We start from the raw sequence: 25,534 nt of genomic DNA on the forward strand, positions 1-25,534 counted from the left end.
CCCAGACGTTTTAACAACACCACATTGTTTCTCTGTGTACACAAAGTCCTCATGCTGCCTAGACAAAACAAGCAGGTAAAACAGCAACATGGAGAAATGCGATACACTCAAATCAGTATTCTGCTGGTGACAAGGCTACCTGGAAACAAAATTAAAATGATGTACAGCTCAAAGCTGGTAGCTCAAAGATACAACTTCAGCAGTACTAAAGTGCTTTCATGACACGAGCCCTCAGAGGTAGCCGATTCACTTAAACATGCACTTTTTTTTTTTTTTTTTTTTTTGGTTTGGCTTCTCAGGAAAGGCTCGGTTTCATTGGTTTGACACAGAGGAAAACGACAACATGAAGCGATCAGCCAAAGCGCAGACGTCTGATGCAGGTGAAAGTCACAGTTTATCCGCCTACGTGCATGTGACGAGATTTTGTGTGATTTCTTGTACTGAATTAAAGTTTATCTTGCATGCTAAAAGCATTCTTTTTACATAAGAACACATATGAAATTGCATGTGGTTATGTTGAAATACTCTCTCAGCTTCCCACAGAGCATGTGGTTAATGTGTAATTTTGTGTTATTTGTTCATGTGTGTTTTAACATTTTAAGGTTGTCTTTCACACACAGGACAACTTGTTCAACTCATCATCATTATCGAAAGGCTTTGTGATCACAGTAACACCTTCCTCTCTTTCATGGGAAATGTCTGAGGTCCGATTACTACCAAAAATATGTTGACTGCATTGTACAATACTGATGTGCAGGGGTGTGCAAATGATACATTTACTAGCTAGCCACTTGGCGAGCGGAAGCTCCAGGGTGCTTGCCCATTCACTCACATATTTTAGTTGCCTGAACACTGACTGGGTAAAAATATTAAGGGTATTAATAGAGGCTAAGGGAAATTAATAAATATATAAATTCCTGGGGAGGAGATGACTGTGTAACCATAATCCTTATTTTCTAGCATATCATCACAAACCAATAGGAAGAAGGGTTTATTTTCATTCTCTGGTTGTTGAACCTGCTTGTCAACCTGGCAACTATGAATAAAAAAAACTAACAGCCAGGACAGTAAATCTGCTCGGGCTCTCAGGCTACTGATTTGTCCTGGATGTGTATCTGGCTTGTCATTTTCATACTGTTGTCTTATACTCCCTGTTGGTTTGATGCATCCTTTTATCTGGCTGTTACATTAATCCTGTTCTTTATTTGTGCCATTCATCCTCTCGTCTGCTTTGCTGACCAAATCATTACGAACAATATAAAAAGGATGAGTAAATAAGTGCTCTGGACAAAGTAAAAGCTATGCATTCATTTCCCTCATCCAGAAAACTACTCTGAACAACACCAACACATGACTTGACTTGAAAATACTTAGACCAGTTCATAGGGAAATCAATGAGCATCTGTCACTGTGAAGAACTTTGCTACCAGTCAAGCCATGACTTTTTTACTAGCTTGTAAATTTAGACAGAATGAGACAACAGAAGAATGGCACAACCAGACAATAGGCATAGTGTCATATTAAAATGACAGCAAGAATGATGAAGTAAATGACATGGAAAAGGCGACAACAGACGACAAGGAAAATGACACCCATGACAGACAGAATTATATAAAACGGCAATGTCCAAGCTGCTTACACCAACTGACAACACTGACAAAGTATTATACAAAGCAATCAACATATTTCTGCCAGGAATCATTTAGAGATCTTCTCACCACAGTACAAAATATATATGAGCTTCTGATCTGCATTCATATTTTTACTTCTTTGTGGTTGATTTGCATTCACAGTGGGGTTTTGGTAGTCATTTTGTCAGCGCATGTTTACCAATTCATGCAAATAACCAAACAAATCAATGATCTTTCCTAATAATAATAATAATAATAATAATAATAATAATAATAATTCCTGGACTCAATTGTCAACAGCTGCACCAGCTGAAGGCAAGTTTGACTGCATGCTAGTCCTCAACCATACATTGAGAGAAGTTAGTTTAAAACTAGCAGGGTGTAGAATTTCAGCTGCACCAGACACTTAAGGTATGCCGTAACTAGTAGTGCTACTTCAAGCTAGTTGATTTTTTTTATCTAGGTAAAATATAAATGGATTGTGCCTTACAATAAAATCGTGACTCAGTTTATCCACGTCTTGTATTTTATACTGGTATGCGCTTGTTCAGTTCTGCTGCTTGGGCTCTAATGCCACAAATTTAACAGCATTAGTAACAAATCATACCAACAAAAAATAACTAATGCCTAGTCCACTAATCCACATATGAATGTGCTTTTCAGACAGTATAATATTAGATTAATAGCAAACTTTTAAAATCTTTTGTGGTGTATATTACACTGCCAATGTCTCAGTCTGATGACATTTTGCACAACAAAAGAAAGTTTTTTTTTTTATATATAAAAACAGCATATTTGTTGTATTAGAATCCTTTCCTTTTAAATATGCCCTGTTACAGAAATCTTTCTGTGAGTTGTCCATAAGCAGTGATCATATATCATAACTATCTACATGAAGAAATCATCATAATAAAAGGCAAAGAAAACAAAATGGAGGTAATAGGCGCAAGTGTTCTTTTACATTGCCCAGTCTGAACGGACTTGCAGAGTAATTTTATTTACAGTGGATGTTGCAACTTTAGGGGATAGGTGGAAAGATTAAGATATAACGTAAGGCTTAATTTTTTTTTTTAAAAAAAGGCGGCCATTTACGTTCAAACTAGCATATGAAAGAGCTTACGTTCTGCTGGTGCAACTGGCTGTGGAGTGTAAAACGTGTGTGCCTCAAGAGCAAAAAGGACACGCTGAAACACAAAATTAACCTGTCGTAGGATTATCTTACAGGATTTATACAAGCCATTGTGTCCTATGCACTTGTAAGTCAAAATGACATTTCCCATACCAAACTAATTTCATGATGCTTTCTCCTCATGTGACTCTTCACATCACAAAATGCTAATCACCTGACACCTTATTTTACAAGTTAAAGGGCATTTCATGTGACGACTTTCAACGGTTGAGGGTTTGTGTTTTTTATAAATGACAAAATCCCAAAACGGGTTGAAATCTCCGATTTCTCAAAACACCAAGCAAGCTGAGCAGAAAAAGACCGAAAGCACAGGGCTGAAAATAGACTGAAAGAAATTAAAATAAAAACGTTTAAAAGATTTCCTCCTCTGTAATTCACACCAGGAAGATGCTAGCTCTTTTGAAAAAACAAAAAAACAAAAACACCCTACAGATATGCAGACAATCGCTCCAACCGTAATGCCTTTACAGCCTTCTAGACTCCTGAGCAGCAGCAGGATATGTATTGAAGGCTAACTTCAGGATCGTTCGATTTCTGTCGTTCAGTATAAAACACTCCGTGTTTAGCTACAGCAGTTAACATGCAAAGAATGCTTGTGGTATCAAATACATGGTAAGAACAATATTAATCACAACACACATATAGTTTAGTAAACAAACATTTCCAAGTTTATAAGTAAAAAAAAAAAAAAAATTCCAACCAACCCTTTCAGAAGACAGCAACCGCAGGTGGTGTGTGTACAATTAACTTCTCGCTTTCTCTCTGCATGTTAATGCATCACTAACACACACATCCGGATCACGTGGACTGTATAAACCCAACACATCGCCTGATATGCGAGTTAAAATCTGCAAAAAAGAAAACATTGCTTCCCTTTGTGTTATTCCTCCATGACCAGTTACTGAATGCTAGAAATAAAGTCTGATATGAAACCACTACTTCAGCATCTACTACTACATTAAGATACATTTAGATTTCTACTGATCCTCTAATGCTACAGGAGACTACAGGAGTGTGTGAATGAGTGAATGAAAAGTGCTCTGATTGCAGGAGGTATCTTACCCCCTCTTCCATGCTACCTTTGCTTTTCTGTGAGACGGTGACGTGTCTGTGTGTCAGTTCTTCCAGTCAAGACTAACTCGGTCCGTCCTTTCCTATCGCGAGCGAGAAACACTCTCCCCTCTAAATTTCTTTTCAATTTTATAAGGTTTTTTTTTTAAATTAGAGCTGAAATGAAGGGTGTCTTTGCCTCCATATGAGAGAGAGAGACAGATTTAGACAGAGGACACATGCAGAGAGGTGGGTTTAGTTGTAGACTTTCGGAGGGCTGTCGGGACGTCGTGTCTGGACGATTTTCATCTTGGGCCGGGCCTCGTCTTCCTCCTCTGTCTCACTCTCGCACACATGCACGACCACGCTGGGAGTGGAATCCGTACCTGCGTGCAGCTCGTATTTCTCACCTGGACGGAAAGACAGAGAGAGAGAGAGAGAGAGAGAGAGAGAGAGAGAGAGAGAGAGATACACAGAGTGAGTGAGTGAGTGAGACAAAGAGAGAACGAGAGAAAGATAGACAAGCAGAAAGAGAGGAAGAGAGAGGGAGAGACAGGGACAGAGGTAGAGAAATGGAGAGGGGGAGAGAGAGAGAGAGAGAGAGAGAGACAGATAGATAGGCAGAGAGAGAAAAGAGAACAAAAAGAAAGAAAGAAAGAAAGAAAGAAAGAAAAAAATGGGTTAAAGTAGCTTACACAAATTCATATTTCCTTGACCTTTTTAAACCCCATAAATGTGACCAAAAGATTATTCTGATATTTTAACGCAAGTTATTTTAAGTTATTGAAATAACCCTGAAACAAACCACACCTTAACTTACAACTTCAGTGTTGTAAGGAACAGTGTGATGTCATCTCTCTATGCCCTATATTTTGAGCTTTGAGAGGGACACAACCGGCACTAAACAGGCATTAAAGCTTCCTGCACTTGTTTATTAAATCACAATAATGTGCTTTTCGTGTAAAAATAGCATTGGGGTGGTACTGGTAGCAGATATGTGCCATTAAAGGAGAAGCCTAAAATTAATATCTAGGGAAATAGGAAAGGTGAGGTGCAGTAATACACACCAACTCTGCTCTTAACACAGGATGAGTCAGTGCACCACACCCGTTTGTTTGGTTTTGACTGATGGAATGCTCTCTGATGACTGTGCTGTTCTGGCTATAAGGAAGTTATATCATAACTGGATAAAAGCTCAAATGATGTTGTTCTTACGGCTGATTCCGTTAGGGGTCGCCACAGCAGCATGTTTGATTTGGCACAGGTTTTATGCCGGATGCCCTTCCTGGCGCAACACTCCCATGTTACCCAGGCTTGGGACCGGCACTGAAAGTACACTCCCAGTGGCTGGGATGGTTCCCTGACTGAGACCCGAACCCGGGCCGTGCTGGTGAGAGCAGGGGATCCTTAGCTGCTAGACCACCAGGGACTGATAAAACCTCAAATGTAAATGTCTGGAATTTAATTTCAAACCACTACTCCATTCATGAAAAACAAACTTTTTTGTTGGCAGTTCCTTCCTTGGCTACCAGATACTTTTCAGAAAAATTATTATTGCTACTTTCATTCCATAGCAAAGACTCAGGAGAACAATATTTGGTTTGGTCTGAAGTAAAGCATAAGATAGGGCATGGCACGACTGCCACCAAACCTCTTTTACATGCTCCTATGAATGACAGGAAATCTAAAATCAGATACTATATTTCTTGTACTGTGTTACTGTCAAATTAAAGGCGTAGGCCCTGGGGGAAAAAATGCAGACACACAGACAATGATCTACTAGATCAAGGTTGCCACAGAGACCAGACAGGGTAACTGAATGCTGATGAGATCTGTGCACACAGTCATCATGCGTGTTCACCTCTGTCCACCAGAGGGAGCTGCATGCACTATTATAGGTCATATTGGTTGCTTTTAGATCATTATTCCAAGCTTGCCACTCATTCACAAAAAGGCACTTCAATTCTGCATGTTTTTACACAAAATGTACTCAGTACAAAAAATGCTCTCCGATTCCCCACTTTACCTCTCACATACACACAAAATGCATTCACACTGACACACAAACATTCTCACATTTTCTTTTCTCATACTCACAAAGTTCTCACATTCACACACACCACCAAATGACCTAATGACTGCACACACGTACAAACAATGATCAGCCTCATTTAATGTGCCTATATAGATCTGACTGCTGTTGGTTGTGTGCGCGTGTATGTGTGTGTGTATACCTGGGCCCAGTTTGGCCACGGCACACAGAAGGTCATAGTTGATGACGGGGGTGGCGTCTTCGCTTTGGCTCCATCCCACAGGTGGGGAAGAGGGTGGAGAGATGAGGAACTGCTTCACAGGTTGGGGCGGGGCCAGATATGCCTTATCCACATCCTCACCAGAGTTCTGCACCTGAGTAACGACAGGAAGACACATCGTTTGCCTTTACTGTTCTGTCTTTTACCTGCTTGTAAGGTTTAATGCAGAGCTGCTGTTCAGCATTTAAATTCATTATTATAAAGATTGAAAACCAATAAAATAGACAGAAATAAGAATACTAAAAATATATAGTTAAAATAAATAAAAACCTGTGCAAAATAAAGTTTGAGTTTGGAGCCGTTGAATTCAGACTCGTGGAGCTCGATGCGAGCGCGTGCAGCGGCCTCTGGCGTACTGAAGCTGATCCGCACTCTCCGGAAACTCTTAAACATCTGGAAGGATGTTTGATCGTCATAGATCCGAAACAGAGACTCGAAACGCTCCTGTGTAAGAGACAAATTAGTCCTTCTATTAGATTGGTGATTCTATCCAACACGGAGTGGTACAACATTAAAAATTCACTATATAACTATACTACACTACCCATCCATCCATTCTCTGTACTGCTTATCCTACACAGGGTCACTGAGAGCCTGGAGCCTATCCCGGGGGACTCGGGGCACAAGGCGGGGGACACCCTGGACGGGGTGCCAACCTATCGCAGGGCACAATCGCACACACCACCATTCACACACTACAGACAATTTGGAAATGCCAATCAGCCTACAACGCATGTCTTTAGACTCGGGGATAAAACCGGTGTCCCGAGAGGAAACCTCCGAAGCACGGGGAGAGCATGCAAACTCTGCGCACACAGGTCGGAGGAGGAATCAAATCCCCAACACCGGAGGTGTAAGGCAACAGTGCTAACCACCAAGCATCCGTGCCCCTCTATACTACACTATATTATATAAAAACACTGTGATAACTATACTATATTATTATTTACAAACTCTGTAAGTACACTATATTATAGCTACTATAATATAGTGTAGTTATGATATATAATACTAATATATAGTACTATAACTATACTATATTATACAAAAACTTCATGAGAATTATACTATATACCATAATATCAAAAAGCTATGTGTACTATACTATATAATAATCCTACATGATAATACTGTATTGTATAAAACTATGAGAACTGTAAAATACTATATACAAACTCTGTACGATAACTATACCATATAAAAGCTTGTTGATGACTATACTACACTACATTATATAAAAACTCTATGATCACTATAGTCAGGTTGCTATGATACCATAACTTTGACTTTTGATAATGAGTACAGTATTGTGTATACTGCTATAGCACAACATATAAACTGTATAACTATTTCTGATTGTCTTATGTTACATCACACAGATATACTGTACACAAATGTGCCAATTCCCTGTATAAAACTGTGAAGTGCAGAAAACAGGGATAAAATGAAGGAAAGCGAGGTGTGACAGATGAACTACAGCAGACACAATATAGTAATGTCGTATATAAAATATTATTTATTATATTTCCTAGGCCTAAACTAGAACAGAATTAGCAAGAACGACACTAAAAGCTATGCTTAGTGAAACAGGCTATAAACAGAGGCCATCAGCTTAGGCCACCCGCTTGGGTATGTCTGTACACAGTGTACACAATGATAACAAGTGTCAAGGTTAAAGCTCTGACTTAAGAAACCTAGAATGGTTAAACTGAAAAAGATATTAACTAGTAATACAGACACAAAGTAAAACAAGACGTGCAGCACGAACACATGAGAAGTGCAAGGCTTCACATTGTGTGTCTGAGAGTCTGGGGTGTTTACACAGGTCCCGATAGTGGTGATAATGAGGTGCAGGTGATAGTACTCAGGAGAGGTAGAGTGTTGAGTGTGCTCTGCCGGGGACAGACCAGACCAAAAAAAAATAAAAAAATTACAGTGCATCCTCATTTCATCCAAGTTAATGTGTGTCCAAACCTAGTTAAGGATTCCTCAAGGGTTCTTTGAATAGCTTTCTAAAAAAATCAGAATACTTTCTAATAGGGTTAGAACTCTCTCACACTGTTCATAAACACTGAATTATGAAGTTACGGTGTGGTTTGCTCCAGGGTTATTATAGTAAACTCTCAAACTTTAATAAATACAGCTATTAAAAGGTTTACAACTAACAAACGTTATAAAAATGGTAAAAAATAGTCAATGAGAAACAGACCAATTTAGGCAACTGCAATCTTCCTATCGGAACAGGTCACTCTGATAAACAGGAATCTTTGTACTGAAAAAATGTATGCCATTTTTTTCTAAATGCTGATAATTAAAGACAATTGATCACACTCTTCAGTTCAATGATATCGATTTAAAACTTCTTATACAGTACATATGCTGAATCTTAATCGACACCTCATTTACACACAAATTTGCGACTCGGAAGATTAGCAGGCCTCGATTTATGTTTAACCAACAGGGAGAAATCATGACTGACCCCTCACACCTTGTCTACTCTGTCTTCATTTAGTAAAGGGGACATAATTATCAGAACAATGACCTTTGGTTACATTATTTATGCATATAAACACAACATGCAGCTGTTCGCTGTTCAGTAACTGCTCACGGTTTTTTATTAACATGAAGCAGTGGTGCTTCAGCGGTTCAAGGTCAACTGACTGGAAAGTTGAAAGTTACAGTAAAAATCCTAGCAATGCCATGTTGCCACTGTTTGGATGCTGTAACTTCTTTCCAAACAGAGACATGCAAAAATGTTCACTGTTCTGCACATATGTACAGGGTGTCCCAAAAGTCTCCATATATAGGGGAAATTAACACTTTTCAGCAAAATGTCTTCCAAAATTTTTCATACTTATTTCATATTACACTTTTTATTCAGACAGCCTTTAGGAATGCCTTTGACAAAAGAAGAACGTATTGAAATCATTCTCATGGCTGGATTGAAAATCTGTCGCAAGGTTGTGAGGGACTTTAACAGAAAACTTTAACACTGTTGCCAAACTTAACAAATTCAAAAAGACTGGAAGTGTTGCGGACCAACCGAGAAGCGGACGTCCACAAACATCCACTGACAAAGGCACAACAGACGTGGTGCTGGCGTACATAGTCCTCCATGTACGGAGACTTTTGGGACACCCTGTGTATGCACACATAATGGCTATGATTTCTTATTTTGGGTCTGCATCCATTACTCAGAAATGTTTAGCTATATTGAGAATTCCTAACTGAAAAGTTTCAGAGTCTACTTCTTCATTTATAATTAATTAAATTGCAGTTTACTTGAGAATTACCTTTTGTCATAATTGTAATACTTTCTCACAAACAGTGAAAAGTTTTTATTTGACTTGTTATTGGACACTACTGAAAACTGAAAAGATGTTGATATTGAATAGTGTGCACACAAAGTTTCTTTGAACCTTGTTAAATAGGTGAAAAATGCTGAGCTTGGTTAATAATGCCTGAATAAAATAATCACTCTTCTTCTTCCTCCCCTCCAGCTGCCCTTGTTTTTTTGCTCTTTCTGACAACCTTGTCCTCTCTCTAATGTCTTGCCCTCTCTGTCCCAATACCATCTGGCTACCTTGGGAGAATTATGGCTGTGGAATAAACTGGTTCACATGCTCTTCACTGCCTGCTTCTTTTCTGTTTTTGGGCTTTATGAAGAGATGCACACAGGACTAGTGCTATTTATACATGAAAAAAGAACAAATTATATAATGATCATCACTACAGGAACTGCAGTAACATCTGGATAAATCATGTGGAGTTTTAAATTCCTTTTGAAATCAGCAATACTCCCAAAGAAAGTCAACTGTCATTTATTGCGTTATTAATCTGCTCACACTGCCCAACCCTACATCCATATCCATCAATTTAAAGAGCGCTAGACTGCAGCCAGTGGAATCATGGGATTGACTTTCACTTGACCTTGATCAAACACTTCAGTTTACCCAATCAGTCATAAATTGGTGTGTTTCTTGCAATATTTTTATGTTATACTTACCACTTTTGACTAGTGGCAAGGCCTTTGAACAGATGAGCGTAAAATTTTTATTTTTATACAGGGAGAATAAATACATACTTCACTGTTCATTCATCTTTAAGCATTCTGCTTTCACTGGCAACTTTTTTTTTTTTTAAAAATCACCATGTGGTCAGTTCACTAATCTGACCAGAGGGGGTAAATAAATTTAGCACTGTTAAATAACCTAGCACTGTAGCTAGCCTCTGGTCCAGTGGATAAACAACAACAGAGGATTTGCCACAGAAGATGCGATGGGTAAGATTAAGAAAACAACGGTCACTAAACACAGGTCAGTTTTTTCCCCCCAATACGTGTACTGGTTTAAAGTACTCAGTCCGGTCACTGAAATACATCATATGACCAAATGTGTGTGGACCTGACCGCCACACCCATACAGTATGTGTTTGTTGAACATCCCATTTCAGATTTAGATTTATAATAAGCTCCACTTTTCTGGGAAGGCATTCCACTAGATTTTGGAGCGTGGCTGTGGGGATTTGTGTTCATTCAGCTACAAGAGCATTAGTGAGGTCAGGCACTGATGTTGGTTGAAGAGGTCTGAGGTGTAGTCGGTGTTCCAGTTCATCCCAGAGGTGTTCAGTGGGGTTGAGGTCAGGGCTCTGTGCAGGACACTCGAGTTCTTCCACCCCAAACCATGTCTTTACGGAGCTCGCTTTGTGCACAGGGGCACTGTCATGCTGGAACAGGTCTGAGCCTCTTAGCTCCAATGAAGGGAAATTGTAATGCAACAGCATACTTTATCCTTTACAACTGTGTGCTTTCAGTAGTTTGGGGAAGGACCACATACTGGGTGTGCTGGTCACGTGTCCACAAACTTTTGACCATTTAATGTAATTTGCTGGTTCCACATCTGGACCTTGGTCCACCAGTTGATGGCCCTTGATCTATATTTAGTACTCCGGTGTTGCTACTTCTTTATGTTACTGCAAGTGCAATTAGTAAAAAAGTAACTACAACTTTAGGTACACATCTTTATTACTGAACAAGTACAGACATTCTGGATTGCTTTTATTACAATTTCCTAGTTACACATGTAATTTATCACTCATTATCTCCTAATACCAGCAGTTCACTTGTAAGAATGTAAGAATTACACTGTACTAAACCCCTCTAATAATTAATTATATACATAGTGCTCAGACATTTGCTATGAATTGGGACTGTTTTTGATAAGTAATGAAATAAACATTTCTTTGAATTTCTGAACCTTTTTGAACTATTTGACATCAAGCCGCATCCAGTTTCTAATCATCATCTATTCTGAAAAGCCAAAGGAACAACGAGTTCCTAGTGTTTATCGTCTCATCAGCGGTGGAGGACATGTCATCACCAGCTGCCCCAGCACACTTCACTCATCTAAATGATCACCTCATCAGAGGGGGGAGGGCAGAGAGAGAGGGAGAAAAGGAAGAAAACTGAAAGAAAGTGTCACAGCAAAAAAATAGGGAGAAAACAGACCCAAACAAAAACCCCAGGAAGTCATGGATGGAGAAAGGACGAGAGAATACAGGGCGAGAAATATCAGAATATTGAAACGAGTGCTGATGTGTTTGTAACCTGGAGTGGTAACTAGAGAGGACTCAGCGATCACTAATTCATGGTTGTGCATTCTGAGTGCACTTCCTGACTCCGGTATACTCTTACAGACTCCAGCTCTACTCCGCCGCTCCGGCCAGCACACACTGCCATGTTGCATTTTAGAGACGATAACAGATACCACATCTCTGTAAACTACATGCATGTGTGTATGTTTTCTAGAGATAGAATGTACATGAGATGCACCAGGAATGTGTGTGAGAGAGGGAGAGAACAAAAAAACAAAGCTTAAACAAGAAAGTGAATAGTAAATATACTAGATCAGAGTGTGTGTAAAGTCTGAGTGTGTAATGCAATGTCTGTGTTCAGTCTTTTTTTGCAGCAGACAGTAAATTAAATGTAAACAATTATAAAAGAAGTAAAATGCTTCACCTAGCAGTTACCAGACTAAAGAGGTTACATCAGCAGGGATGTAAAAAGTAAATTATTTCATAGTATTAATGTTTACACTCAAACAGCTTTTTTTTTTTTTTTTTTTACAGAATCGGGAATTAAATTGCAACGGATCTCAATGATTTGGCAGCAAGTTTAGCTCCTAAAGTTTACCTTCATGTTTACTTGATCCCTCAACCCTCCAAAGGGTCATCTAACAAACTTCACTTGAGCTATTAGAGTAATGGAACAGCCCTTTAATACGGTGTCCAGGACTCCCCCGAGGGGAAATGGTGAGGGCAAGTCGACAAGGACATGTAAAGAACAGTATTGAAATGGGGAATTAGTGTTTGGAGCCATGAACAGTTAGCATGAGATCTTCTGGAGTTACAGTAGCACAGAATCTTGCAACATTAGAAGGGATTCTTGTAGAGTTAGCAATGAATCTTGTGGAGTTGGCATGAAATCTTGTGGCATTAGCATTAAACATTGTGGAGTTAGAATTGATTCCTGTGGCGTTAGCAATGGAAACTTTTGGAGGTACCATGGAATCTTATGCACTTAGCATGAAATCTTGTGGAGTTAGCATGAAACAATGTGGAGTTAGCATGAAATCTCGTGGAGTGAGGATGAAACCTTTTGGAGTGAGCATGAAATTGTGTGGAGGTAGCATGTAACTGTGTAGTTTACTGTGTGTAGAGTAAAACTGTGCGAGTGTTAATGTGGAACTTCATAGTGGGGTATTAACCTTGAATTGTTTGTTATTTTGGAACAGTGTGGAATTAGCATTTCCCCCCCAGATCCAAATAAAACATACACTGGCCTGCTTCTAGCTTGCTAATGGAAAAAAAGCCGAGCTAAAAATATGAAGGTCAACCTTCTGCATTCTTTCACACAGTGAAGCTCTTTAAAATAAATAGCACGCTCATGCTCTCTCAACACAGAGCACTGCATTAAAACGTCCTAAAATGATTTTTTATACAGTGTAAACAGGTTTGTGTTCTTTACTGTAATGATAATGAGTTTACCTCAGGGATCTTAACCTAACTCTGAACTCTTATTGGACATAGTCAGATAAATACTGCTAACTTCTGGGTTTTATCATGACCTTTGTGATAAGGCCACATTTAAAGTCCAAACTGGGATGTGGTGGGAAAGTGTGCTAGTTTGTTGTGTTGTAATCCCTACAGACACTGCATTTCTCGAAAGCTCTACAAAAGAATACTATGTTTTGATTTGATCCATCTGAACAAATGTGAGAAAAACCATTATACAGGCGAATCTGGAACCTTCATCTGGGTATACAGCGGGCTTTGTAACAGCTGAGAATTCTACCAGGCACTGATGTTTGTACATCTCAGCTTTGGGAACAGGTGCTAGTCTGAGAAACATAGGGAGTATGTCTGAATAACACGCCATTACACCACACACACAGAATTCAGAGTACAGCTATGGACATTCTTTCCAATACCAAACATACTGCTGCCACAGAGAGAAGGTTTGTGGGTGTGGAGGCTGACCGAGAGCTTTGGCAATGCATGAACTGGTTTTGTGTTTCCTATCGTTCTTTATTACCGTCTATAAATTCATAATACATGAATTCATGTGAGACAATATATTCACAAAATGGTTTCTTCAGTCTCTTTTTGAACCCCAACTTCAAACTCTTTTTGAACACGTTGTCTTGGTAGCCATTGATGTTTCCTCTAATCCGTAGCTATTAGCAGAATAACTACAGCCATGTTGGAGCTAAAAATAACACCAGCCATTCAAGCGTGTTAAATGTACACACAATAGGCAAAGGCAATAATCACCATCAGCCTTGACTAAGTGCAAATGATAGTGTGGAGATTATTGTAATGAACCAATTATTCCAGTTTGACAGAGAAAGTCTGAAAAATGCTGAAGCAATGAAGCTCAAAACAGCAGTAACTGTCTCTTGTATCTTATTCTAAGCAGTGTTTAGTAAATTGCACTTTGTTTTTAATGCTAGAAAAGAATCTGTAACATTGCCAAGCATTATATTTGGCCCCTAGTCTCTTAAAGGTGGAGTATGTCATTTTTAAATGTGTTTCTAGACCTATAATAATCATGGTCACCTTTTCAAAACTGGAATTTGCAATATTTCCATACAACGGCTGCAACTAATTTCTTCATTTTTGTCTTCTGTACTTTTTTCTGACATTTTTCCGGCCCAGAAATTTGCTCCGCCACTGCCAAGTGACTTCAATTCTGCCCCTTTTCCTTAAAAGTCAATCCAAGATGCATATAAAGTTTCAGCAGAAGTAGTAGGGTCAGTTGCGGAAGGCGGCGGCTTGTCAATATTTTTATTGCAATTGCAATTTAACTCGCAGGCAGCAGAGGGCTCTAAAAACAACACACTGCTCCTTTAAACTGTTGTGTTTCATCTTTATGTATTCATGCATTGTTATATATACCTTTTTAATCATGTACATACTGAGTGGTCTGAATAGCATTAATTTAATTTTAGTCTAACACTAAAAAAGTTCATATTTTAATTTCTGCAAAGTGCTTTCATTAAAGTGCAGCTTGTTTAACCACAGAGAAAATGTAAAAAAAAAAAAAAAAAAAATTTTAAAGAGATATATATATATAGTATATATATATATATATATAGTGCCTGATCTCAAAGAAATTTGGGGCATGCAGTCTACTGGGACGCTGTAATGATTTTGGACTAAGAACAGAGTTGTTTTTAATTAAGAAAATGAACATGTTAAACAGACAAGATGTTTAATTAACCTGGCAAAGCTTAACAGCTTCTGGCAAAGCTTTGTGGCCCAATGGCATTGACAGTGGAAGTAGAGAGAAATGTAATAACTCTATTCCAATAACCCGTTATCAAATACCATGCTCAAATAGAAAAGTGCAAAACAGGTACAGGAACTGCTGAAGGTAACACTGCTCACAGAAAGAGCAGATAAATTAAGCCTTGATTTCAGAAGTGAAAAGTAGTGGTTGCTAGAGAACTCCGGATGACTACCTGCTTTTTTCCCCCCCATCAAACGAATCATCTCCATCTCCTATAACGTTGACTAATCTGACTCTCTCTCTGCAATTTCATGGAAAGGTCAGTCAAGATTAAGATGAAGACACTCTAGCAACTCAAGGTTATGGCTGTTTTTTAAGATTTGTGGCATATTCAGTAGGTCAGTAAGATTTATATTCCACTTGGAGCAATCTTCTTTACTTAAAATAACAGTCTATGAAGATGTGAATAAAGTATACACAAAGCAATAAAATCACATTAATGTGGAGAAGCAGTCAATGGATAGAACTTGTAATTTTTCATCTCAGAAAGGTAGGAAGATTATTAAAACTTATATTTAGTCTTAATAGCTCTGGGGCCAACAACGGTGACAGACCGTAATTTCACTGTGGTAAAATACCATAAAAGAACTGATTTAGGTTTTGCTGTCCCGCTGTATGGAACCATAGAAGCAGATCTCATTGTGCTCCACTGCTATAAGACACAATTGGGTTCTACTGTTTTAGAACTACACAGAACCATAGTAGCTGAAATCTAAATGGAGCTGCACAGTTTAACAAGCAGATCCAGCAATGTAGAACTCCAGAGATCTACTCCAACTTGGGATTTCATTTTTTTTTTTAAATACAAAATGATAAAACCAGAATTTGGGACATTGAGACATAACTCTGCTTAGGGTTAATTGTTCTGATGCATGGAGCCATAACATGTGATATAACTGCTACTGTTCTAATATATGGAAAGCTGTTCTGCCCTAGAAGTAAACAGAATAGAACCCCGATTGAGGTTCTCCTACTGCAGCATGTAGGACAATAGAAACAGGCTTCCAATTGGGGTCCTATTGTTCTGATGCATGGAACCATAAAACCAGATATCTGATATGTCTAACATGTAGAACCACAAAACCAAATGTGTGACTGGAATTCCACTGTTCTAACATACAGAACTATAAAAGCAGTATAGGTTATATTGTTCTATCAACTGTAACCACAGGAGTGGTTACTCCAAGATGCGGAAGTCTGTATGAAACCATATAACAGAGCCATAAAATCAGACTTGATCGGAATGGACTTTATAAATCAAATAAATCAAATCAAATAAATCAAACCCTAATAGTAGAACTCTGATTAAGGTTCTACTGTTGTAATATATTGGGCGATATTAGAGACAGACCTGAGATTGAATGCCTATTATTTTAATGCATGAACTATAAAACCAGACATGATAAATGCTGCTGCATAACATCTGGATCTACTGAACTACAGGTCTGGTTGGAACCTCAACACAGAAATGAGTGTGATGCTTGACTGCAAATTATTATAGAACCCTGGAAAACTATGACACATGACGTGACAATAAGAGTTTGCTTAAGAGCTATAGATAGATGCTGGTTACGGAACAATCCCTAGAGGGCTTTAACTCCAGGCTTGTCAATCATGACCTTTAGTATTGAATAAGTCAAGAGCAGAGACAAAGAAACTCAGTTTATCTGGATTGTAGTGTAAGCTGTTGTTTGGGGTGATGGCAGTGTTTGGTGCAAAGGTTGATACAGACTCCATTGGTGCAAACAGGCTGGATACATTTACTGTAAAGTAAACAAAAGTAGTGCATTTCTGAATGTAAAAAGGGTGTAGGGTTACAGCGTTCCCATTAATCTAGGTGCACGCTGGATTACTGCAACCTCTGGCTTTCTTTACAAAGGCAGACTTCTTAGATTTTCATAAAAAATTCCAGATCGGATTACAAGAAAGATATGATTGACACTGTGATTTTGAAACGAGATTTGAAAAGATATTGAAACACCTAAGACCTAGGACAATCAAGTAATGAATCAGTCAATCAATAAGGTGTTTTCTTTGTGTATTTAGGAGACAATGTAATCCAACACTTGCAAACTGGTAATTATTCACATTTCATATGGCTCAATTTCTATGAAAAGTTATGAAGTTTAAGGTTAGGATTATGGGCAGGGTTAGCATTTGCCTTTACTTATGAATTCAGTTATGTATGTAAAACCATGTCACCCTTGTTCATTTAAACACACGCATTTCATACACATTTTACACAAAGGCTCAGGAAGCAAAGTGAGAATTATATCCGTGGTTTGCAACTTAAGAGCCCTTCTTTCTCTTGCATTACGTCTCCACGCTCTGACTACTCAGACATACACCAGATACATTCACTCAACTGTGACATTCTGATATGATTCAAGTTTTGTTGTGAAACTCATGAAATGACTTCCTGCTATTAGTCCCTGCTTCTATTATGGCCAAAAAAAACCCCATACAAACATTGTCTGAGCAAAAACAGCTAAAGGTCACCACGTTATCCATTAAATCAGAAAGCAAACACACTTTAAAATTTTTTTAGCCCTGCAAAAAAGTTAGACTGATGTTTAAAATAGGTATGTGTGTTTGCACAGACGTGTACGGCTTTGTGTCCAGACTGCAGCTATTGTTTCTCAGATTATTATCTGTTTATCTTATATTAAAATAACTCACCCAGCCACAGAGATGAGATCTATTAGAATATTGGCAGTTGGACCCTGACAAACAGCTGACAAGCCAAATTAACCAAACAACATTCGACAGACTTCCAAATATTCAGCTGGACATAATGTACGTAATGTCCTTCACTTCATTAACCTTTCCCCCTCTCATGTTACAAATCCTGCCTGACCGACAGGCAGACACCTATCAGACACAGAACACCACCCTTCCCATTGTATTGGGGTAGAGGAACAAATAGCATGTTTTTCACCTGATTGTGATACAGAACTGCACAGTTACTAATCTGAACCAAGAACTACAATATCTCTACCCTGCTCAGGTGTCTGTTACCCAACACATAAAAGTACCCATTAAAATGAGAGTTATTTACAGATGCTAGTGTTAACAATAAACACATAACTGGGGATGCATCAGTACCAATACTGGTATCAGGTATAGGACACAAAATTACAATGCTCTGGACACAGTGAGTAATAATGCCAACCAAAGCAAAGCAGACTGCAAACTGTGCTCTTTTTAAATATCAAGAGGAGGAACTACAGCATCTTTCGACAATACAAATAACCTATTAAAACATCTTAAACATAAACCTCAGAAAAATTGCTAGCTGCAAACGCTGGCTAGATAAGGAAACAAAAAGGTCTACAGACAACGCTAGGTGAGTGAAAATAACAGGTCTTACCCAGTATGTTCTCATTGCCAATAGTCAATATTGTTGAATGACAATGAGGGATTCTGATGCAATGGAAACGAAAACGTACATTACTTACAGCTGTTTCTGACATGAAACAAAACCCGCTCCTCTCTACTGCAACCCTACTCCATCCAAGGTAACTAATCTAGCTAGCTAATGCAGCTCATTTAAAGTCAGCTAGCTAACATTTTAAAGAACAAGGCTAGTGTAGTGTATGTGCATGGACACGTGTGCGCATTTCTTGGTCACTACGTACACCAGGGAAACAAAAAGAGCTAAATAAAAAAAATATATAATAATAAAATGGTATTGATGCATCCATGCGTATAACATTAGCAACAGTGGTAAAAGTTTCTAGGTCTGAATTACAGTCTATGCCACATTTCATTTTACATAAAGAGATTTAAAGCAGATGACTAAATGGAACATCCTGGGTTTTCCATTGTACTCAATGGGGATATTATCAGACACTACTGAAGATTGCTATGCTGGTAAAACTCAAAGAATTATGATTTTACCCAGCTAGGCTATGTCCCAAACCACATGTTTTCTAATCCTAAATGAACTGCAGTCAATTTGAACATAGGGCTCTGCCAGTAGAAAGTTAATTTTCTCACCGCAGTGACATGCCCTTTATTTGGCAAAATACCTGCATTATTTTTCCGCATACCATTTTATTCACTTGTTTTGTTTAAACTCTAGTCACCTAAATTGGTCAAATGTAATCAAGCAATTACAGTGTTTCATTACTAAAATGAGCACGGGTCTACATGATGAACACTAGAAAATAAATAAGCGATTAGCCTGGAGCAACATGTGGGCGATTGGTGTGTATCCGATACCCTTTCCTCTTCAAACGCATTTTATCAAACACAGTGTTGGATTGTAAGAAATCAGCAAAATCAACTATATTTCCCCACAAAGAAGAGGAATTCTACCTTTTACATCGAGTATCTTGTAAAGAGTGAAGCTGCTTAACCTTAACCTTTAGATTAACAGCTAGCTACCAAAAAAACGTTTACTTTGTTTTAATTTTATAGATTATATTTATATTATAATATAGGACTCAGAGAAAAGTCGGAGAAGTGCTCTGCTTTATACAAGCTGTAAGTAAAATGTCAAAAACCTCTAATTGTGCAATAGTGTTTAGATTATATAAAACTGTGATAACTGTCAACAATTCAAATGTTTTCCATTAGACATTGTGATTTATTTTTCATGTTCTTTAGCAAAGAAACACTGTCTGCATAAAATTCTGCATAAAAATACACGTGTCTGAGCCACAAGCGCTTCCTCTGTCTGAATGTTCAGCATTGCTGGAAATATTACCACTCCAATCAAATCTACATTAAAGTTGGACAAGGTAAACATGCCAGTCTTCCTGGCATGGGATCTCCATCACAGGCAATGAGACTGTAAAAAGATTGAGAATTGCTTGTACCTTTGTCAGGATTAATTTTTTATAAGCATTATGATACTACTGCTTGCAGTGAGGTTGTTTGCATTGTAAATAAAGCTTATAGTGCATGTTCAGAGTTAAAATTTTGCAGAAATAAAAAAAATGTACCCTTTGTTTAAAACACTAACGAACAGTAAATCATGCTTTAGCCGTCTACTCTCAGTTAATTTCACTGCATTTATTCAATTTACTTAAAGTCCTTACAGCATACTCCTATTCTGACATTTTTTAGTATGGTAGTACATTCACTGTTCACTTTAATAGGAACTCCTGTACAGCCGCTCATTCGTGCAATTATCCAATCAGCCAATCATGTGGCAGCAGCACAATGCATACAATCATGCAGATGCAGGTCAAGAGCTTCAGTTAATGTTCACATCAAACATCAGAATGGGGAAAAATGTGGTCTTAGGGACTCTGTAGTATGGTTGTTGGTGCCAGAATTGAGTTTCTCAAAAACTGCTGATGTTCTGGAATCTTCAAGCTCAACAGTCTCAGGTTACACAGAATGGTGCAAAAAAACGTCCAGTGAGCGGCAGTTCTGCGGGTGGAAGCACCTTGTTGATGAGAGAGGTCAGAGCAGAATGGCCAGACTGGTTTGAGCTGACAGGAAGGCTACAGTAAATCAAATAACCACTCTTTACAACTGTGGTGAGCATAAAAGCATTTCAGAATGCACAACACATCGAACCTTGAGGCGGATGTGCTACGACAGCCGAATGCCACATCAGGTTCCACTCCTGTCAGCCAAGAACTCGAAGCCGAGTCTACAGTGGGCACAGAGTTACTGAAACTGGACAGTTGAAGACTGGAAAAATGTCGCTTAGCTGGTGATTGTCTGACTTGAATTACAACTTGTGATAACCTATCTATGGTCTGCACTATTTATACCCATATGTCCCAGTTCAGCACTCTTGGTACCCTGAGAAAGAGTGTCCAATGTTTTTTATGGTACAGGTCACCTGGCAATGAAAACAAGGACAAAATGTGGGATCATAGGTTTGCTACTGCACCACATTGTCTGGTGTACACTGTTAAGTCAGAGAGAGAGAGAGAGAGAGAGAGAGAGAGAGAGAGAGAGAGAGAGAGAGAGAGAGCATGTGAGAGAAAGACAGAGAGAGAGAGTGAATATGCAATAAAGCATGCTTAGAGAAGAAAGCAAAAATGAACAGACGTGACAAAAGGAGCGAATGTTGTCTTTGGTATAATGAGCACCAGTTACCCATGCAGCTTATTAATCTCCTTAAACCAGAGCTGAAACAATGATTATTCACATTCAAAGCAATCTCCAACCTCCTATATTTCTCCTTCTGCCTCCCTCTTTCTCGATTATCTTTTATAACCAGCGCAATGAATGACTGAATAAAAATAGCTTGGAACACATGGAGTGCTGCTCAGAGACACTTTTCTGTCTTTCTTCATGGTTATCTCTCTGTTTTTATGTCTATCTTGACCAGTACCTGACCAGCAGCCAAAACAAGCAAAAACAAAAAATAATGACCATTGAGGTAGCAACGGCACAAACAAGGTTTAACAGCACACAGGAGAGATGCTTGTGTGCGTGTGTGTGTGTGTGTGTGTGTGTGTGTGTGTGTGAGATTAGGGATAAGCACTCCAGGGGAAGCAAGGCTTGATGGGAGGTGTAGTCAGTCATGGTTAGCCACATACAAACAATGACTCATCTCCCGACCAAAAGGATGGCTATATGCTTCATTTAGTTGGACACAAACAAACAGTTGATTCAACGCAGGTAATCTGACTGTGTACAGTGAACTACCTGTGTCCTGGGTGTGTGTTGCCGGAGACACACACTGTGTCTGATACTGCAGTGCTACAGTTTCTGTGGTGCAGTCAGAACTGAATGACGAACACTGACCTGAATAAGAGTGTGTGTGTGTGTCTGTGTGTAACACAGCCCAAAAAAGAAGAAGAAGAAAAAAAAAAAGGAGCCAAAAGTGTATAACTGTGCATGGTCATTCTTTAAACATTTTTTCCATTTGTGCTAGAATTAACTGAATAAAAACCCCCAAATAACCTACAGTTAGGCCCAGACGATAAGTTTCAGTTTCACTGTTTGTCTGTATTGAGATCTTAAGATTCTCTTGATGCATGATGCAGTAAAGCCTTGTAACTAAAATAAAAAGAAGCGTCTCGGCCATAGATAAAGCCCTCATTCACATCTCCATATATTTTAAATTCCGTTGAAATACTAATTCTTTTTTGACTGACCAATGAATAAAAATATTGCTATTATATTGACAGATATAAGCAGATGTTCTGTCGATTTGGTTGGTTTCTAGTATTACACAATCGAGTTGCAGTGTGCTCACTGCCCCACTTACCTTCCATACAGTTATTATTGCATCTAGCTGCCAAAAATGGGAACAGCAACAAGCAATAATAGCGGTCCCTTGGGGCAGGAGTCACGCTGCCCCATGCTCGGTGGAGGAGCAGCAGACAGGACAGGTAAAGGCAGGGTTGCCAGGCTGGGCTAGTTCAAAAATAGTCTGCGGCTGCCAAGATCTTACAGCAAAGCATCAGAATTAAATATAATCCATTTCTGCAAAAAGGCCGTGTGTGCGTGCAGACAGTGTGTCCATGATGTACAGAACCATTTCTATTGCAAGATATATTGCAAAGTTTGGGAGAAAGGATGGTGGATGACTGTGTGGACAATGGTCGAGAAAAAGAAGAAAATGTCTTCCTTTTTGATGCCCAAATTGTTTTGGGTTTCAGGTCTTTTGTGTGTTTTTTGAGATGGAGCTGAGCAGGAAACCTGGCAACCCTGGTTAATGTTATTACCTCAAACACAGATGAATGACTATGATGTTGAGGCTCAACTGCCTGTTATGGGGCTACTGTAGCACAAGTCAAGCGTGATAACTTCTTGAATTAATTTTGTCTGAGGCGATATAGTTATTAACATCATGAGCTGCTGCTGCAAATAAATCCATTTTTCTTTCCAGAACCGCAGTTAACAATTTGACATGAACATTTTTCTATAAAACATCCTGAAGTGCATTACATCATCTTTATTATAATCACACACACACACCATAAACAACTGTTTAACGTTCTGCTTCGTGCAATAAGCGCAGCTTAATATAACAACATCTATAAACACAGTGAAGGGGTCGAGATGATCTGCAACATAATTCAGGCATTTAGTCTCATGCATCTCTGCATACACACACACACACACACACACACACACACACACAGAGACCTGCAGTGTGAAGGTAGGTTAGTTGGGATGGTGTGTGCACACGTGTATGAGAACAGGGTTAGTCACTGCGTCTAAACCAAGGTTTTCTCCGGTCACTTTTTCCTCCCTCCGGTATTACCGAGTCTATAAAATTCCCCTCTGCGCTTCGCTTCGCGCGCGCGTCACTCGTTTTAGCGCACCGATGACGTCACCGACGCGTGCAGCGGAATGTTAATGCGGAGCTGCAGCTTCATTCACAAAAAAACACAAACTGTCAGTAGCAGAGTCCCAAACCATGCCCTATTCCCTGCAAAAAACAACGTGCATTCAGGAAATTCTTTTCTCACTAGGGCTCATTTTTGGGCACCAGCCTATTCCTGTATCCTGTGGTTATTTTATTTTATTATTTTACTCTTCATTATTCTTTTATATGACATCAGAACTCCCAAAATAACGTGAAAAAAATGGTTTCACATAGTTTAATTTCTCTGTTTTGGATACTTAGACTAGACTAAATGTATGCCAATTAGGAAGAAAAAGAAAATCGGAGGATTTGTTTTAATGTTCAACACTTCAAAAGCTCTCACACAGCGCTGTTGTCAGGGGGCGTGGTTACGTCTGGGCGACCATAGCAACCGTCCTTCGCCGCATAGATCAAATAAAACAACAGTGTAATGATGAGACTTTGACACTGAACACAAAGTGTTTATTTGATCATACTGGTCAAGACCTTGTTGTTGGAATCACCTGATAGTTGGGTTGTCTTATGATAGAAAATTGAGTACACTTAAATATCTTTAAATACTTAAAAAGACAAAGAGAAAGAGAGAGAGAGAGAGAGAGAGAGAGAGAAGAAATATTAGAACTGTGACCCAGGGAGAACACAGTGAACACTGGCGAGCATGCAGAGAGAGAGAGAGAGAGAGAGAGAGAGAGAGAGAGATGCCAAACAAAACGCAGACAGGGCTTATTTTCGTCCTTTCGAACAAATGATCAGTACCTGCATTTTGTCGGAAGTGAACACCTCAGCGTCCACGTCGCACGCGATGAGCGTCACCAGTTCCAGTTTCATATCGATCGATGGCATTCCCTCTTAAAACGATCAACAATGGGATGGTTTTTGTTTTTTTTGTTGCTGTTGTTGTTTATTAAACCAGATCTGATTTTATTCCTCTTTCCCTCTCGTTCTCCCGGTCCTTGCAGAGTTAGACTGGATAAATATGCTGCGCTCTCTGTGAGCTGTGTTCACTGGATCACCTGAGATGCGCTACAGAACAGACCTGAGCACTGACTCAACTCCTGCCTGCCTCTCTGACCCTCGCTGTCTTGAACGCAAGGGGCGGAGCTAAGCCGTTCCTAAAGCACCAATCAGCGCGCGCCCCGGCACTGACGCCACCAGCTCCTGCATACCCTGTAGTGTGAGCCATCACTGAAAATGGTTTTTGAGTTAGTTCTAGGGTTTCTTTATTGATATTGAATGGTTTCTCAATTAGAAACTTCACAAATGATCTCTCATGTACTTTCAGCGAGCATGTTATAGGTTCAAAAAAAGGCCCATTTGTAGGAAAATCCACTATAGTTCCATCCAACCATTTTCTGTTCCCAGGGAACTCAAGGCACAAGGCAGGGGACTCGGGGGGCCAACCCATCACAGGGCACAATCGCACACACCTTCACACACTATGGACAATTTGGAAATGCCAATCGCATGTCTTTGCACTGGGGGAGGAATCTGGAGTACCCGGAGGAAACTCTGCGCAAGTGTGCTAACCACTAAGCCACCGTGCCCCCACTATAGTTTACCATGGTTTTACTGTAGTTAATCGTTACTAATAAAGCAATCAGCCATTTTACACTTATAATATCACCGGTGGGTGCTCTTAGGTATGACGCAAAGTGGAGTAAAAACCCCTTACTAGCAATAAAATAATTTTAACACACGTCATCAAGTGTTTTTTTTTACTACTATAAACCTGTGATCAAAAACCCATATAATAAAATAGAGTCTACAGTAGCCATGATACTACCAGTGGTTCAATGTAAAATCCTGAGGCCGCCCCCGAGAGCATGGTTAATAGGTGTAAAACGATATTGCTGAAAAAGGTCACTGACGTGCATATTGCCTGCATTTTTTTGTACTTTTTATAAATTTCTGCTTATGTTTGCAGTCCAGGTGCATGATAATTACATTTCAGTCTCACTGGTAACCATAATACTACCATGGTTTTACAATGATACTCCATGGTAACAATGTTTATTGCACATTTAACCATGAAATAATATGATAAAAACAGGGTAGGCCATGTTGGGTTGTTTCGGACATGGTTTTGCAATGTACTTTCCCATATAATTCCAATATGAATCACTGCTGGCTGTTTTGCTACAATAAAGTTTGTCCTTTGTTAATGTGTCAGCTTCTGCAAGGTTGATATTTTACTTGCTCTCAGATAAGGTTGAT

General features: G+C 39.1%; 1 protein-coding gene across 2 annotated transcripts in view; it reads right to left on the reverse strand.

Annotated features, from left to right (window-relative positions):
• Positions 1-435: 435 nt before the first annotated feature.
• rcan3 (regulator of calcineurin 3) overlaps positions 436-25,534 on the reverse strand; it is a 35,081-nt gene continuing 9,982 nt past the window's right edge. Inside the window, exons 1-4 of one of the 2 annotated variants that reach the window (XM_026944184.3) lie at positions 24,077-24,374; positions 6,453-6,626; positions 6,105-6,276; positions 436-4,280 (exon numbers count right to left, since the gene is read on the reverse strand). In XM_026944184.3, coding sequence (XP_026799985.1) covers positions 4,126-4,280; positions 6,105-6,276; positions 6,453-6,626; positions 24,077-24,163 — 588 coding nt within the window. In that variant the 5' untranslated portion in view covers positions 24,164-24,374 and the 3' untranslated portion in view covers positions 436-4,125. Of the gene's footprint in view, positions 4,281-6,104; positions 6,277-6,452; positions 6,627-24,076; positions 24,375-25,534 lie in introns of those variants that run through there. The other variant, XM_026944183.3, reaches the window with a different exon arrangement.

This window comes from Pangasianodon hypophthalmus, chromosome 10 (genome assembly GCF_027358585.1).
Source record: "Pangasianodon hypophthalmus isolate fPanHyp1 chromosome 10, fPanHyp1.pri, whole genome shotgun sequence".
Classification (NCBI taxonomy): domain Eukaryota; kingdom Metazoa; phylum Chordata; class Actinopteri; order Siluriformes; family Pangasiidae; genus Pangasianodon; species Pangasianodon hypophthalmus.